The sequence below is a fragment of the Drosophila virilis genome, chromosome 2 (assembly GCF_030788295.1).
Source record: "Drosophila virilis strain 15010-1051.87 chromosome 2, Dvir_AGI_RSII-ME, whole genome shotgun sequence".
In the NCBI taxonomy this organism is placed as follows: Eukaryota; Metazoa; Arthropoda; class Insecta; order Diptera; family Drosophilidae; genus Drosophila; species Drosophila virilis.
The window spans coordinates 790,077-806,530 of NC_091544.1; the positions used below are offsets into that span (position 1 = coordinate 790,077).

General features: G+C 49.3%; 4 protein-coding genes across 4 annotated transcripts; 3 read left to right on the top strand and 1 right to left on the bottom strand.

The window, feature by feature from the left end:
- The first annotated feature begins 39 nt into the window (after positions 1-39).
- Positions 40-708, top strand: LOC6635089 (rhodanese domain-containing protein CG4456). Its single transcript, XM_002058383.4, has 3 exons — positions 40-247; positions 329-488; positions 596-708. The coding sequence occupies exons 1-3, from the start codon at positions 127-129 to the stop codon at positions 648-650; spliced, it is 336 nt and encodes a 111-aa protein (XP_002058419.1). The 5' UTR covers positions 40-126; the 3' UTR covers positions 651-708.
- PolQ (DNA polymerase theta) lies at positions 554-7,737 on the bottom strand. Its single transcript, XM_002058384.4, has 8 exons — positions 5,939-7,737; positions 5,505-5,878; positions 4,894-5,447; positions 2,387-4,832; positions 2,120-2,327; positions 1,265-2,066; positions 1,095-1,207; positions 554-1,036 (listed from the first exon to the last, which is right to left on the bottom strand). The coding sequence occupies exons 1-8, from the start codon at positions 7,629-7,631 to the stop codon at positions 726-728; spliced, it is 6,501 nt and encodes a 2,166-aa protein (XP_002058420.2). The 5' UTR covers positions 7,632-7,737; the 3' UTR covers positions 554-725.
- Positions 7,738-8,058: 321 nt separating this feature from the next.
- On the top strand, positions 8,059-10,397 carry LOC6635091 (kanadaptin). The gene is made up of 3 exons (XM_002058385.4): positions 8,059-9,277; positions 9,336-9,530; positions 9,587-10,397. The coding sequence occupies exons 1-3, from the start codon at positions 8,159-8,161 to the stop codon at positions 10,280-10,282; spliced, it is 2,010 nt and encodes a 669-aa protein (XP_002058421.1). The 5' UTR covers positions 8,059-8,158; the 3' UTR covers positions 10,283-10,397.
- Positions 10,398-10,510: 113 nt separating this feature from the next.
- ChT (choline transporter) lies at positions 10,511-15,751 on the top strand. Its single transcript, XM_002058386.4, has 7 exons — positions 10,511-11,334; positions 12,679-12,922; positions 12,980-13,087; positions 13,148-13,732; positions 13,796-14,117; positions 14,178-14,450; positions 14,511-15,751. Exons 2-7 carry the CDS (start codon positions 12,757-12,759, stop codon positions 14,884-14,886), a joined length of 1,830 nt encoding a protein of 609 aa, XP_002058422.1. The 5' UTR covers positions 10,511-11,334; positions 12,679-12,756; the 3' UTR covers positions 14,887-15,751.
- Positions 15,752-16,454: the final 703 nt, after the last annotated feature.

Below are 16,454 nucleotides of genomic sequence, written 5' to 3' on the forward strand. Positions count from 1 at the left end.
GACATTCTGTTATATCGATAACGCCATCGATAGTCGATAACTAGCTCTGGCATACTTGTTTGGCGTTAGTTTGATATTCATTACATTTAATCACCGGCTTTTCCTGCTTTTAATTGTTGATTTAAAATGGCCAGCTACGAGGAAGTAAAAGATGTGCCCAATCAACCATCAACATATTTAGTTGATGTGCGCAACAAGACCGAGCTAGCGGAGACGGGCGTATTGCCCGCTAGCATTAACATTCCCCGTGAGTAGTTAAGATATGTACATGTAGATTAATTAAACCAACAAAACTAATTACATGAGTCATGCTTGATTTGTACACCAGTGCCCGACCTAGAAAAGGCCTTTAACCTGCCGGACAAGGATTTCGAAAAGACCTACGGTCGCGCCAAGCCCCCAATTGACGCAGTGCTGATATTCTCCTGTAAAGCCGGCGGCAGAGCTGCGCGTGCCGCCAATCTGGCCAAGACCCTGGGCTTTGTCAAGTAAGAATTCAAGCAGTGTTGCTAAGGTGCTAAAGTCCAAAATGACAGTCGGCAACACTGGCGCGTACATGTATTATGTATATTTATTAAAACAACATTTATTACAGCGCTAAGGCCTATGCCGGCTCGTGGACCGAATGGGAGCAAAAGCAGGCCCAATAAATTAGGCTAAAACAAGAAATAATTCTAATAAAAATCATTTGTGAAATTTGTTACCCTATATGCCAACATTTAAGCCTAAACTTTAACCTCCTGGAGCTCGCCCCAGCTGCGTCCTATTTTCAGCTTCACGCGCAGCGGCACATTTAGTTTGACGCAGTTTTCCATCGTGAGACTTAGGACCTTGGCCACCTTTTTCGCCTTGTCCGCGGGCACCTCGAAGATGAGCTCATCATGCAGATGCAACACCAGGTTGACGGCATTTTCGGCTAAGCCCAGCTTCTCGCGATAACGCGCGATGTTCTTCTCCATGCGCAGAATGGCGCTCTTGGCTATGTCGGCGGCGGAGCCTTGTATGGTCGAGTTGATGGCCTGGCGCTCGGCTTGATCTGCAAGAGATGAAGGTTTAGCAAAGGGTTGGCTATGGGAAGCTTTAACTGGACGAACTCTTGAGCTGCGGCTCGCCGCTGTTGATGTGATCCAGATAGCGTCTCCGCCCGGTTATGGTCTCCACGTAACCATTGTTGCGTGCAAACTTGACCACCTTCGAGGCGTAAGCTCTGCAAATATAAAGAGTGTATAAGATTAACTTCGTTTTGGAGAAGTTCAACACGCACTTGATGCCTGCGTAAGCCAAATGGAACTGTTCGGAAATCATTTGTGCCTCCTGTTCCGTGCATTTGAGGGATTCCGCCAAGCTGCGCATGCCCATGCCATAGACAATCCCATAGCATATCTGTTTGGTGCCGTTGCGCAGCTGCTCGGAAACATCCGACTCGGCTATTTTGTTCCAGTGCGCCGCAATGGCCGTAAACAGATCTTGCGGAGAGTTCATCACCTTGAGCAGCGCCTTGTCCTGCGACAGATGCGCCAAGATGCGCATCTCCAGCTGACAAAAGTCTGCCGAAAGCAGGCAATGCTTCTCGTTCGACGACACAAATGCGCTGCGACAGGATATGTTAATCTTCTCCTGCCCCAAATCGACCAGAAAGTCCTTGGCGACATTTTGCAGATTCGGCTCCGACATGGAAATGCGTCCGGTGGCCGTATAGGTGATGCTCTGGCCGTGCACACGATTCGCCTGGCAGCACTTGAGCAGTGGCTGCATGTTCTTCGCTAGCACCATGCTCAGCTTTCGGTGGTCGAGGATCAGCTGCGATATGGGCGAGTCCAGCTTCTCGAGTATCTGGCGGGATGTGCTGATGCGTCCGTTAGCCTTGCGATGTAGTCCCAGCACCTTTGCCACAGCCTGTGTGGAGCCCAGATTGAAGCGCGAGCCGTGCAGTTCAAAGATCTTCACCTCCAGCTTCTTCATGGTGGCCAGCATCTGCTGAAGGAGACGCTGCAAACGCTGCTCCTGGGCCGGAAACCCAAGGCATTCCATGTTGCACAGCGACATCTGGATGGGCATCTCCAGTTCTGTGGGGAGATCAGGAATGAGTAAGGGTATCTTTAAAGGCATTTAAACCGACCTCTGAAGAACTTAAGGAGCTGCCCGGTGCCAATCCTTTCCAGATTTTCCAGCTGCCCGTTCAGTATGTGCACACTGAGGCACGCCTCGATGGAGGCGCGCACCTTGCCCAGAATGGCGCTGCTGGCATCCAAGCCGTAGCTGCTGTAGCCGCGCCCGCTGCCGCACAAATGGGAGAGAGCCGTGCACTCCGGCGCGAATTGCTGGCACTGCGTGGAAGGAACAGCTGTTTATAAATTATGAATCTTAATAGGACAAAGATTCCTACCATGTTTTGGAAGCTTAGCGTCTTGTCCGGCTGCAGAAGCCAGTTGCCCACCTTGGGATCCTCCAGCTTAACCTGCATGCCCTTCAGCTGCGGCAGCGCTTGACGCAGCGCCTTTAGCTGATCCTTGCCGTCGTGGATGAGCAGCGTCAGCTCCGGGCGGCTCAACAAGCTGCACAATAACTCGACTTTCTGCTCCGTGCTGACCGGCTGCTGCTCCAACTCCTCCTCTGCCTGCATGTTCATGTAGAAAGCCACGTTGTCGCTCAGGCAGAAGGCTATCCCGGCCAGATAGGCGCCATCGTCCACCTGGTAGAGCAGCTTTTGGCCCGCAGCAGCCTTACGTTGAGCGGCCGCCGCCACCTGGTTGATTAGGAGATTGGCGCCAATCAGTGGCTTTCTTCGGCCCGCCTGCGCCTGGAGGCCAATACTGAAGCCGCAACGATTGGCCGCGTGCAGCTCTTTGGAGGCTAGCTGAAAGAGCTGCCTATTGCCACAGATGTCCACGATGTCAATGCTGCTGAAACTGGACGCATTGTCGTCCTCCGTTTTGGAGCAGCTGAGTATATGCGAGGCATTCAGCTGCAGCGGATGCTTCATCAGCGAGTTCTCCAGCGACAAATCGGAAAACTCCATGGAGCAGGCGCCAGTTGATGTGGGAGCCGGTTCCAGCTTCACTTCCGGCCGGGTCGCCGTCTTGGGACTCTGCCTGCGCTGTGAGCGCAGCATCAGACGGGAAGCATGCGGCGTTAGAGCTCCGCGAGGCAGCTGCTCTGGCGATTCCTTGGGCTGTGAGCTGGGTATCTCGTCGGCATCCGGCAGAGCTTTGCTTTCGGCGGCCGTCAGCGCTGCCGTCAGGCCCGTGTTGAGCATGAAGGAGTCATCGCCGTCATCGTCTCCGGCGAACAGCTCCTGCTCCACGGCAGCTGCTGATCCTCCATGATTCCGTGGACTGCGTCGAGGCAACTGCGTGGGTGTGGTCGCTGAACTGATCAATGTGGGCGTCTTAAAGCTCCTGGTTATGTTCTCCTTTGTGCCGCCCATTTTTGTGGGCGGCGTTTGACCAGCTGACGTATCCGCCGGCGCATTCCTGGGCAATCCTTGGCGCACGTTCTCCATTTCGGCGCGCCTCTTGTTGATTTTCATCACGGCCACGAGACGACGCTCCTCGATCTCCTTCCGGAGCAACTCCTTGCGGCAAGCCGCGCTTGTGCTAGGCTTCTCCGCGAGCTGGCAATTGGATGAGCTCCCTGAGCTCGGCTGATTCCGCTCGGCAAGGGGTTGTCGAGTCAGCTTAGAACTAGGTTCTTTTACTTTTCCTTCTCCTTGCACTGGATCCTTGGTATTTCTCCTTATAACTCCACTCTCCGCCGGCTTTGGCTGATATTGGCTTGATTCTTGCTTGGAGTTCGCGACTTTTGGAGTCAGCTTTGGACTTGGTTCTTTTACTATTTCTTTTACTTTCACTGGATTTCTAGGATTTCTTAGTATTCCACTCTCTGCCGGTTGTGGCTGGACAGTGTTTGATTGTTGCTTCGAGTAGAGCACCATCCCGACGTTTGGAGTCACCGTTGGACTAGGTTCTTTTACTATTTCTTCTACTTGCATGGGATCCTTGGGGTTTGTTCTTATTAATCCACTGTTTGTCGTTTTTAGCTGTGATTTGTTCTGATCAAGCTTGCGCAACTTGGATGGCAATGGCTGCTCCGCGCTGTCGGGTGTCTTGCGCTTGCGTTGGGAGCCTTGAAGCTGCGCCTCCTCGAGGAGATCCTCGACTTTGCCTTGCGGCTGCGCCTCCTCGACGGACATGTGCAGATCCTCGAGCTTGCCTTGCGGTTGCGCCTCCTCGAGGGACATATGCAGATTATCAACCCCCTTCACTGGGTCTGTGGCGCCCTCCTCTTGCGACCATTGGATGTTGCCCACCCCAATCTCATATTGGACAAACTGACGCGCTTCGTGGAGGAGCATCCTGGCTGCCTCGGCGACGGTCATGCCTGCCTTGCCCGTGATGAAGAAGTTTCGGGCCGTATTGCGCTGTGCCGCCTCCAGAGCATTTTCGTGCTCGTGCTGCTTGGACAAATCGAAGCTGAGGGAATTGTAGAGCACCTTCTCGACGGCCAGGACATTGGCGCCGGCCAACTCGACGAGGCTTGTGATGCCCGCATCGTGCAGGGCACGCGCACGCTTGTGGCTAAGATCGGGCAGACGCATCAGATCGATCAGGTCGCGATGAATGCCAAAGTAGAGGCGATCCTTGAACTGGGACACAACAAGCGAGAGCGTGGACCATTGCAAGGAGTTGCAAAAGGCGGTCACAATGCCCGCAAAGGTGGAGGCCATCTGCTGCAGACCTTGGAGCATGCCGCGCTGGCACTTGAACTTGTGGGCGACCACATTGATGGGCGTTTCGTTGACCAGCTCCTGCAGTGCCAGCGCCGTGTAGAAGCTGCAACGGACAATCTTCTCTGAATATGCTCGACCTAATCCCAAGCCGAAAGTCCACCTACCGCTTGTGTATCTGCATCAGCTTGTAGTCCAGCTTGGCCTGGCCGCGCATGGCGCGCACCAGGAACGCCTCCTTGACGCCGACCAGCTCGCCCACTTTCTTCATGGCGGGACTTAGCTTCTCCCACATGTCCAGATAGAGCAGCCAGTCGACCTCCTGCAGCTGATAACACACGGAATACGGCGTCACCAGATAAACCGCATGCAACTCCGACTCGAGCACAAAGCAACGTCGCGACTTTTGTAGCTCGGCGAAGAGTATTAGCCCGTCCGTTGGCGGCATGGAGGAGGCCAGGCAGGCGGCGCCCAGCCGTGTGGCCATATAGTTCTCCGTCTCCGCCTCCTCGTCCGTTTGCAGGCGTATAAACTCGTACTCGATGAGGAAGTCCAGGGCATCGCTTATGTAATGGTCAACAGCCTCCGGATCGTGCTCCTCCTCCTGCTCGCCTCTACTTTGCGCACTGAGCAGCGTGCAATTGAAGAAGCTATCGATGTCCTGCCGCGTGCTGGCCACACCCGACGAGATCACCTCGAGCAGCGCGCGTTTTAGATGTGTCTGGAAAAGATTTAACCTTTTAAATATTTGCTTGTAGATTTACTAGTTGCACCTTACGCTGCCATCGAGATCCAGGCAGGATCTAATGGGCTTCAGCTGCGCGGTGACCAGTTCCCGGCCGATGCGCGCATTGCTCTCGCTGCAAATGAGTATGGATTCGCCGAGTGTATCCCTACCCGTGCGTCCGGCACGGCCAATCATTTGCCTGTACGTCAAGGAGCTCATCGGCTTGCCGCCAAACAAGGGCGAGCGGATGAGCACGCGGCGAGCGGGCAGATTGACGCCCGAGCTGAGCGTGCTGGTGGCCACGATGACCTTGAGGGCGCCCGCCTTGAAGCTGGCCTCAACAATGTCGCGCTCCTCCGTGGTGAGGCCGGCGTGATGGAAGGCGCACGCGTAGCTAATCGCCTTGGACATGACCGAGTCGAGACCTGTTGGATGCAGCACGGAATTAAACAGAAGCAAGGTTATTCTTTAGAAGGAGCACTTGCCTGTGGGTATGTCGCGCAGCTGCCGCTTCACATCATCGAGCGCTTCCCGGTTCAGCTGCCCGCGCAGCTTCTGGGCCAGCTGGCTGTCGGATTTGATAAGCGCGTGCATCGCCGTGGCCAGCTGCACGGCCAGGTTCTCGCACCAATCTTTGGAGGGACAAAAGACGACAACGGAGCAGCCCTCCAGCAGCGTCTCGATGCACAGCTGCGCCACCTGGTCGCTGTCGTTGGCCAATCCGGGGAGCTCCGCGTTGCGGCTGACATCTCGCAGAAAACGCAGCTGATTGTCATAGATCTTGGTGCCCACCTTGATCATCTCCTGCAGCGCCACCGGGCGATAGTCGGTCACGTAGAGCTCGGCGCTGAGCCAGCGCTGCAGCAGCTCCACGTTGGCCAACGTAGCGGACATGGTGATCACCTGGATTTGCAGCGCCTGCCTGCGCGACATGTACAGAATCTTGGCGAGCAGCAGCTCGAGGATGTAACCGCGTCCTGGATCGGAGATCAGGTGCACCTCGTCAACGATCACGGTGCCCAGTTCATCCAGTTTGGCCTGCTCCAGCAGCTTGTTGACAATCGAATTGGCCTTCTCGATCGTGCAGATGGCCACGTGGATGCTTTCGAAGCCGCCGGGCGGCGTGTAGCCCCCAAAGAAACCCTCCACACGGTAGCCGGCGGGCGTGAGCAGATCCTGCAGGTAGAACATCTTCTCGCGCACCACCGATATGAACGGCAGTATAAGCAGCACCTTCTTCCGGCGTTCCAGCACGGTCTTTAGGAGGAGGATCTCGCTGACGAGCGTCTTGCCCGCGGACGTAGGAGCCGAATAGACCAGGTTGCGATGCTCGAAGAGCACGCTCGGCTTGCTGAGGCACTCGACCTGCCAGTCAAACATGCGGACTACGCCCTTCTTCTTGTACTCGCCGAGCACGCTGTGCGGCAGATTCCACGAGGAGATTAGCTTAAGAGCGGGCGCTGGTGGCAACTGCTCCGTGCGCATGGGACTGTTTGGACTGTTCGGGGATAGGCGCAGCTGATTGGGCGACATGCTGCTCAGGTTCTGGGTCAGCTTCTGCGTCTGAGTGAGACTCTGTTTGGCCAGTTCGCAGCGACTGCGCATGAGATCCTGCTGCAGATGATGGGACGCCTGCGCATCTTTAGCCGCTGGTCCCAGGAAGCTGCTCTCATCGAGATTGGCCAATTCAATGGGGGAATCACTTCTACTCGGCACAGGCTCGGTTTCCGTTTCCGTGCCGAAGACATCTTCAGTGCAGATTTGTGCCTCAAAAACGGACGTCGTGTTGAGATTCTCGTAGCTGCCTTCAAGCACTTCAGTACCCGCATCCAAATTCGCCTGGATTTGTGAGACACGCATCAGGGACTCACACGGAGAAACCGCTTCTTCCTGGTTTTTTTTATCATACGAAAAATCGTCCTTGAAGAACTGCGAGTTAATTGCCGTGCTTCGTCCCAACTTGGAATCGGATTTGCTGCGTCGGAATTGCTGGCGCTGGGATGCATTCGATCTGTTTGTGTTGGACTGAGTGTAAATACGCTGAGATTTTGTTTGAAATTTTGGCGGCGATTCTTGGATAATTTCCAAGGCATTTGCTTCTTGTTTTGCTTTTAAATCGTTTTCCAGTTTCATGAACGTACTGTCGCCAAACTCAAAAGATTGTGAAAATGCCATCATTTGATAATTGTTATTAAATAAACTATTATGATACAATTTAATTAAACTACAAATAAATAAACAAAACAAAACAAAAAAATCCCGCGGTCCTCCAAGTGCGGACTGCCAACTGATTTCACATTACGGCATTTTTAGTACATTATTTACGATAGTTGTGTCGATGCTGTTAATTGTGTCATCGATAGTGGTAATAACTAACGATAGTAATGTGTGCAAAACATATAGAAAAATTGATAATACCACTAAACATACTATAAATGATGTGGTATATATATTGTATGGTTAGTGATAATATATAACATTCAGTTCCCACAAATTTAATAATATATACGGTATTCTTGCCATCGCTTCGATGTGCTGCAGATGTAATATCGGAATATATCGTTAACGCAATTATATCGATAGAGGTTCTGATAATTTTCTCACATCACTAACGTACACAGAATTGCCAATTACCATCAAAGTCGAAAACCTATCATAGAAAGGCGATTCCAGGCGATGCGTATACGTTTTGGCGGAATTGCAATATGGATGATTTCAAGGTGCCAGTTTTACCAGCTGCACCAACAGCCAAAAGCGAACATTTCGACGATGATCCGATGCCGACAGCTGCAAAGCCCAAAACGAGCGGTGGGTGCCCATACAAAGTACCAAAATGGTCTCAGGCGCCTCCCGCCGAACAGGATTACAGATTCGAGGTGCTAAAGTCGGGTCAAATCATCGACGAAGTAAAGGATCTGCAGCAGCAAGCCATCTGGACCTTTGGCAGGCTGCCCGACAACGATGTGGCCATGGCGCATCCCACAATATCGCGATATCATGCCGTGCTCCAGTACAAGCCAAAGGCAAGTCAGGAGGACGACGACAGCTCGAAGCCAGATCAGCCCGAAGGCTGGTACATCTATGATCTTGGCAGCACACATGGCACCTTCCTCAATAAACAGCGCGTGCCGCCGCGTGTATTTATACGCATTCGTGTAGGCCACATGCTGAAGCTGGGCAGCAGCACGCGCGTCTACATACTGCAGGGTCCCGGCGATGATGAGGAGCCCGAATCGGAGCTTTCGGTAACGGAGCTACGTGAACAGCGGGAGCAACAAGTGGCCGCAGCTGCTGCTGAAAAACAGCGCAAGGCACTTGAAGCAGAGCAGCGGGAACGCAATGAAGGCGCCAGCTGGGGCATGGGCGAAGACGCGGACGAGGAGACGGACCTAACGCACAATCCGTACGCGAGCACCAACAACGAAGAGCTTTTCTTTGACGATCCCAAGCGCACGCTGCGCGGCTTCTTCGAGCGCGAAGGCCTCAATCTGGAGTACAAATGCGACGAGTTGTCGCAAGCGTCGTTCGTCTGTCGCGTGGAGCTGCCCATAGACGATTCCAATGGCCGGCCCATTGTTGTGGAAGTCACCCACAAGGGTCGCAAAAAAGATTGCGTCGTGCAGTGCGCCTTAGAAGCGTGTCGCACGCTCGACCGGCACGGCGTGCTCCGGCAGGCAAACCAGGAGTCGCAGAAGCGCAAGCACCTGAAACCCGGCGACTCCGATGACGAGGATGAGTTTTGGGATCGCACAGGCGACGTTGCCAGGAAGAAGCAACGGAAGGCAAATACCAGCGCTGGGGTTACGCTCACCTACGAGGACTTGGTAAAATAACATATAAATTAATAATAAAAAAATATTTAACCAGATAATTTCTTTTCAGCTGAAGCAGGAGCTTGAGCTGGATGCCGAGCTGCAGAAAGTCGAGCAGGAGATCGGCGCCTACCAGCAGAACGAGAAACGTCTAAAGGAGCTGGCCGTCCAGCAGCAAAGTGCCGGCGATGATCTGGACAATTTCATGGATACGCTAAGCGAAAATGTCGCGCAGCTGGACAAGACAGAGATAAAAAAACTGAGGGTAAGTCGGGGAGTTCTTCCTTAATAAACTTTGCATATTAACTGTCTTCTTCAAAGTTGGAGCAGCAAAGGATTAGGGGTGAGCAGCAGAAATTGCAGCGACTCATAAGGATTGCCAAGCCGACGGCCTTGCCCTTTGTGATGCCCAACAACAAGTCATTGGACCCCAATGTTGCCAAGAAGCAGCTGCCGATGATTGGCAAGCGAAATCAATTTAGTAAATTTAAGGTGGTCAAAGCGGCGCCGAGCGTACGAGTCAAGGCTTCCGAGGAACAGGAGTTCGAAGAGGAGGAGGAGGAGCAGGATGAAATGGAAGGAAAGCAGGAGGAGGAGAAGATGGCAAAGGAAACTGTTACAAAGGCAGCAGCAACTGGAAAGGAGTACGCGCAGGAGTTGCAGGAAATGACAAAGGAAACAGTTGTAAAGTCAGCAGCAGGAGAAGCCTCAAAGGAAATAAAGCCAACGCCTGAGCCGGAAGTGGAATCGGACAAGTTGCCAGTTGCAGCAGCTGAAACATCAACAGACCTAACTGCACCGAAGGAGGAGGAAAGTGCCGAGGAGGAGGACGCGGCAGCTCACAAGAAGCGACGTCAACGTGCGCGACAGCGCAACAACAAACAGCGGCAGGATGTGGACATGGATCTCAATGAGCTGGCCGAGCACGAAGATGGCGACAAGTACGCCAAGTGGGTGCCGCCCACAAATCAAAGTGGCGATGGCTTTACGCACCTGAACGAAAAGTTCGGCTACTGAAAATACATTTAATTAGTGCTAAACAAAAATGCACAGACAAGTGTTATTTTATCTAACTAAAATATTATTAAGCCAAGGCATTAAATTAAACAATTTTTTTTTATAGTTTAAGAACTAGCTAATATTTGTTCTATTTTCTTTATCGCTTAATCTTAAGCTTCAAAGGAATTAGTTTAAAAAGGGGAAGCCTGCCGGACGCTTCTCACCACGCTGTGTCCATATTCACCACAGCTGTGCTTTGATAAGCCGCAGCTACCCCAGTTCCAGTTCCAGTTCAGTTTGTGAGTCCAGCCCCTGACGCCCGACGCGTTGCTTTCCAGTGGAACTGGAACTGGAGTCGGGTGCAAAATGAACACATTACGAATTCCTGTGCACGTATAGAGAATGAACGCGGGTTGTCGGTTGATTGCCGCTGTTAAGGCTCCAGCACTTGAACTTCCAATTCAGTTATAATTTTGCTACTCTTTTCGTCGGAACGACGAACGGTCAAACGTGTCGCGAATTTTTTTTGATTTAACCAAAAAACGTCGAATCATATTTGTTTCCGATTTATTAAAATTTAGTCGTTAATTGAAAAAAAAAAAAAACAAATTAATTAGCTATTTATATTAACTTTTGAGTTTGCTTGAGCTGATTAAATTAGTATTAATGCGGTCGCCACGTGCTTTCTCAATAGCCGGAGCACATGTGTGGGTTACATTTTAAAACGCGTAACAGTCCGTCTCAAAAGACGTCCCTGCGTTGGGGCGACTGCTGCTAATCTCCAAGATATTCCTGGCAAAACACTCTGTTTCCTATATTAATTAACTGTTAGTTCAGTTCGTGACGTCTGTGATCTGATCATAGTAAAAAGTAGTCGCACCTAATAAAAAAAAAAATAACTCACTTGTTTAGGAAATGTTGCATAAGCCAAGGCGCATTTGATTGGCGCGCGCATTTGCCGTCGTTAAAAGCAGCCAAGACATAACTTAACGCCTGCTTTGAACTTGGCACACTCACACACCCACACACTCACACACGCGCGCACACTTAAAGGTTTTACCATAACAAAGGTGAGTTCGATTGCCCGCAAAAGCAGTGGGACATGCGCAAAGATTGCGGCCTTCTCTCTGCCCGCCTTTAGGAGCAGCGCTGCCCCTTGGAAGTGCTCTTCTTCTTCTTGTTGTTGTTGTGGTTGTTGCTTAATTGCAATTTATTTTGTGAATGAAGCTTTGCTCGCTTGTTTGTTGTTGTTGCGCTTCGGGTCATATAGACAACAGAGCTGCAAGCCCAATAAAAATGCCTATTTTCCCAAAAGTTAACAACTTTCAAATATGTTTAATGAAATCCAAGATGAGTGCCCTATTTTAAAACATTTTCTAGCTCTGAATTTTTATCGTTAATCTTCACTTAGCAAATATTTGAATACATATATTATACTTAGTTTATATCCATCCAGCCCGACTAATTGGCGGCTGTCGTTTAACATAATTAGTGAGAACCGTTTGAAGCAGCTCGTATTGCAATTTGCTGCGTTGTTAGTTAATTGGGCGCCATTTAGAAGGACAGCAGGAGACCCAAAGGCTTCGAGCAAAGGCCATTGCAGAATGTCATTGCGCCTCATTGGGCTCACGGCTTATCCTTGGGCAGAGGTCAGTTGCGGGCGGTTGGCCTTGGCTAAGGGGAGGGGGGGGGGGGGGCGTGGGTGGTTGGTGTTGCAATAGCTTCATATTTAATGCTTCACGAAACCTAAGTTAAACAACAAGGAGAAACAGGCTGTCCCCTTGACAGGGGACAAGAATACCCTAGTTGTTATATAAGTTATCTTACTTTATTTTTTTATTGTTAAAAATGGAAGGTTCTACAAAAGCAGCATTTTTATAATTTTTATTATTATTAAAAATGTGATTGGCCTAATTATTTGTATTTTAATTATTATTGTTAGGCTATAGTTATCCAACAGTAGCCCAAGTAATTTCCAACTGCGGCTAAGATCGCCAGCCATAAACTAGCCAGGGATTATCCACACCTACAAGACCCAGTTTAAATATAATGAGCCCATAATACTTATAAATTTTGCAGAAAAGATTTACTAAGCTTTTCGAAAAGTTTTGATTTTAATTTCTATATTTATGTATAACATTTAATACTGTATCGATTAGTACTGGGATTTGGTAATTAATTTATTAATAATTAAATTAAGATATTCACAGCTTGCAACAAGAATTAGTATTTATGTAGTTAGCACGAAACTGAGAGATTAGTTGAAGCTGCAGCTATATTCTTGTGTGCGTTGCATATACCCACCGCATATACCCTCTGCTAGGTTATATTAAGTGCAATCTGAGCGCATGCTCAACTAATTATAATTTTGTTTCGGGTCTATCCTCACTCCCCTCTCCCCTTGGAACCCGCAGCGGAAAGGTCAGACCCCGCGCAAAACTATTAATTGACAAGCAGAAGGACAGGACAGGAATCCTCCTAAACGCAACAAGATGATCAACATAGCCGGCGTCGCGAGCATTATACTCTTCTATGCGCTCATCCTGGTCGTGGGCATTTGGGCTGGCCGCAAAAAGCAGGCGGGCAATGATTCCGAAGAGGAGGTCATGCTGGCGGGTCGCTCCATTGGACTCTTCGTGGGCATCTTTACCATGACAGGTGAGTAGGATGCAACCACGAATCGCTGACTATGCTAATCCGTATAACTATTCCTAGCTACTTGGGTGGGCGGCGGCTACATAAACGGCACGGCGGAAGCGATATACACCTCGGGCCTGGTCTGGTGCCAGGCGCCGTTCGGCTATGCGCTCAGCCTGGTCTTTGGTAAGATTTGATACTCCTCTTCGATATGGATAAATAGTTTATATATATTCCCTCCCTCAGGCGGCATCTTCTTTGCCAATCCCATGCGCAAGCAGGGCTATATAACGATGCTGGATCCTCTCCAGGATTCCTTTGGTGAGCGCATGGGTGGCCTCTTGTTTCTGCCTGCGCTTTGTGGCGAGGTTTTTTGGGCAGCTGGGATTCTGGCTGCACTGGGCGCCACCTTGTCCGTCATCATAGACATGGATCATCGCACCTCGGTCATCCTGTCTTCGGGCATTGCCATATTCTATACGCTCTTCGGCGGCCTCTACTCGGTGGCCTACACGGATGTCATCCAGCTGTTCTGCATCTTTATCGGGCTGTGGATGTGCATACCATTCGCGTGGACTAATGAGCATGTGCGCAGCCTAAGCGACATGGAGGTGGACTGGATTGGCCACGTGGAGCCCAAGATGCGCTGGTTTTACATTGACTACGGACTGCTCCTGATCTTTGGCGGCATACCCTGGCAGGTGTACTTTCAGCGCGTGCTCTCCAGCAAGACGGCGGGCCGGGCCCAACTGTTGTCGTACGTGGCCGCCGCCGGCTGCATCCTGATGGCCATTCCGCCCGTGCTCATCGGCGCCATAGCCAAGGCGACCCGTAAGTGCCACGCCCAACTGATTCCCAGCTAAGTCCTGGTTAACTTTTGTATTCTCTTGCCAGCTTGGAACGAGACAGAGTACACGGGTCCGTACCCCTTGACCGTGGACGAAACCAGCATGATCTTACCCATGGTGCTGCAATATCTGACGCCCGATTTCGTTTCCTTCTTTGGCTTGGGCGCCGTCTCGGCCGCGGTCATGTCCTCGGCCGATTCCTCCGTGCTGTCCGCCGCCTCCATGTTCGCACGGAATGTTTACAAGCTGATATTCCGCCAAAAGGCATCCGAAATGGAAATCATTTGGGTAATGCGCGTCGCCATCGTCATCGTCGGCATACTGGCCACTATCATGGCCCTGACCATACCCTCCATTTACGGACTTTGGTAATTGCTTGGCCCAATCCCGATTGACAGCTCAGCTGCTTAAAGACTTTCTTTTTGCAGGTCCATGTGCTCGGATCTGGTCTACGTCATTTTGTTCCCGCAGCTGCTGATGGTCGTCCACTTCAAGAAGCATTGCAATACCTACGGCAGCCTGGCGGCCTATATTATTGCCCTGTTCATCCGGCTGTCGGGCGGAGAGTCCATCCTGGGCCTGCCCGCCCTTATACACTATCCGGGCTACGATGTGGAGACGAACACACAGCTGTTTCCCTTTCGCACCATGGCCATGCTGATCAGCCTGATCACGCTGGTCTTTGTCTCCTGGTGGACAAAGTGAGTATTCCTCCGGGTTTCAACCCAATTATCCAATGTCAACCGTCTCCCCCGCTGCAGAATGATGTTCGAGTCCGGCAAGCTGCCGCCCAGCTATGACTATTTCCGCTGCGTGGTCAACATACCAGAGGATGTGCAGCGCGTAGGTGATCCGGCTGAGTCCGGGGAGCAGCTGTCCGTCATGGCGGGCCCCCTGGCGCGCTCCTACGGCGCCGCCACCATGGCCGGCAAGGATGAGCGCAACGGACGCATCAATCCGGCCCTAGAGTCCGACGACGACTTGCCCGTGGCCGAGGCGAGGCGCCTCAATCAGCAGACGGCCCAGTCGCAGGTGCAAAAGATGCTCGACTCGGCCACAGGCAAGGCGGGCGGTGGCGGCGGCCAATGTCAGGGCATGGCCATGCCCACGCCGGAACAGGACAATACGGTCTTCTGAGCGGGGTCCGCCTGATTTTAGTGCGCCGAAAAGTTACTACAATTTGTGTTTGAGTTGGGCTTCTTTTTCTTTTTTACATCACGTATGATGTATATGATGCATATATGATGTACGTTAAACACACAAGTGCTCAGGTATAAAGTGCAGAATGTTGCGTTTAAAGTTTATAATTATTTTGCCAAAGTTTTTACATAGTGTTTTGTAGAGTTTTTTTTTTATTTTTATTTTAATTTATTTTAATATTAATTTTTAATTTATGAGGCTTTGCATAGAGTAAATGGAATACATATAGTTCAATTGACGCATAACCAAATGTATAAATGTTATATAGCGTTAACCTGATCGATAAGTCGATAAACGTGAAATCGATAAAAACATATCAATGAAAAACTGAAAGCAACTGAAAACATATCAAATGCATTTCCCCCATTTTGCGCGAGAAATGCATTCAAATACGTATTATTCAATAGAGTTTAAAGAAGAAAAGCGAATAATATAACTATAATTAGTATATATACCTATTAATATACTAAAATATATATGTGTATAATATATATTTTATTCTGTCACGTTAATTTGTTTGTGTCATTTGATGTAGTTGAAATAATTTGGCACTTTTATTGATTCTATGAAATTTAGATGCATATAATGTGAATCATGTGTCCTTCCACAAAGCAAAACAAATGAATCAAAGCTGACTAAACATACAGAAAGAATTAAAAGAAATATTCGAATGAAATGCAATAAATAACGAATACATATCAACTATGCAACTGAAGAATATAAGGAATATAAAGCAAAAGAATTTTAGCTGCTCTCAAAGAGCGAAATAATCCCCCCTCCCCCCAAAAAAAAAAAACCCAAACATATTCGAGATGTTGTCTCATAGTACCTACAATTACCATATACATACACATAATTATAAAACATATATTAATATATATTAAAATATAATATATATAGAGAAGGCAATTTAATTTAGAAAGTTTATACCAAGTGGAAAAACCAATTATGATACCCAGATATTTGCAATTGGAATGCAAGCCCATTTAAAAATACTCCACATTTGTTTCCAATTTGCCAATTTTAAATCAATTTTCATAAAACGTTCTTATTTTCTTATTAATTCTCCCGGCTCGTTTGTTAAACTTGGCTCCAGCTGTTGCCATGGAACAGATTTAATATATTTAATACTATATAATATAGGTGTTATATAAAACTTGATAATGTTTAAGTACTTAAATGTTGACTGCTTTTTGATTGAACTTTATATGAGAAAATTGATAAAGTAAAAAAAGAGAGTCCAAAGATATGGCATACTATATATACTACATATATATATATATATATATATATCTGTTCTTGCTGTTGTTACCTGCTGTTAATTGTTATTTGTCTCTTGATTTTTTGCCTATTATCTGAGTGTGTAACTCTTGCTAAATACTTAGTCAAAGCTCGTAGCTGATACTTATGCAAAATTGTTTGGGCAACTCTTTAGCCATGGTTAATGGAACTGCGGAATTTGCCAGTGTTTAAGTTTGAAGTTAACTCACCTTTTTGTATATATA

Bases quoted from the DNA above. Each gene is read 5' to 3' on its own strand.
- LOC6635089 (XM_002058383.4), top strand. From the start codon at position 127: ATGGCCAGCTACGAGGAAGTAAAAGATGTGCCCAATCAACCATCAACA. The intron at 248-328 runs GTGAGTAGTTAA...TTTGTACACCAG, and splicing joins CGCTAGCATTAACATTCCCC to TGCCCGACCTAGAAAAGGCC. The intron at 489-595 runs GTAAGAATTCAA...CATTTATTACAG, and splicing joins AAGACCCTGGGCTTTGTCAA to CGCTAAGGCCTATGCCGGCT.
- PolQ (XM_002058384.4), bottom strand. From the start codon at position 7,631: ATGATGGCATTTTCACAATCTTTTGAGTTTGGCGACAGTACGTTCATG. The intron at 2,328-2,386 runs GTAGGAATCTTT...CCTTCCACGCAG, and splicing joins CGCTAAGCTTCCAAAACATG to TGCCAGCAATTCGCGCCGGA. The intron at 1,037-1,094 runs GTTCGTCCAGTT...CATCTCTTGCAG, and splicing joins CGGCGAGCCGCAGCTCAAGA to ATCAAGCCGAGCGCCAGGCC.
- LOC6635091 (XM_002058385.4), top strand. From the start codon at position 8,159: ATGGATGATTTCAAGGTGCCAGTTTTACCAGCTGCACCAACAGCCAAA. The intron at 9,278-9,335 runs GTAAAATAACAT...ATTTCTTTTCAG, and splicing joins CGCTCACCTACGAGGACTTG to CTGAAGCAGGAGCTTGAGCT. The intron at 9,531-9,586 runs GTAAGTCGGGGA...TCTTCTTCAAAG, and splicing joins CAGAGATAAAAAAACTGAGG to TTGGAGCAGCAAAGGATTAG.
- ChT (XM_002058386.4), top strand. From the start codon at position 12,757: ATGATCAACATAGCCGGCGTCGCGAGCATTATACTCTTCTATGCGCTC. The intron at 13,088-13,147 runs GTAAGATTTGAT...TCCCTCCCTCAG, and splicing joins TGCGCTCAGCCTGGTCTTTG to GCGGCATCTTCTTTGCCAAT. The intron at 13,733-13,795 runs GTAAGTGCCACG...TTCTCTTGCCAG, and splicing joins CGCCATAGCCAAGGCGACCC to CTTGGAACGAGACAGAGTAC.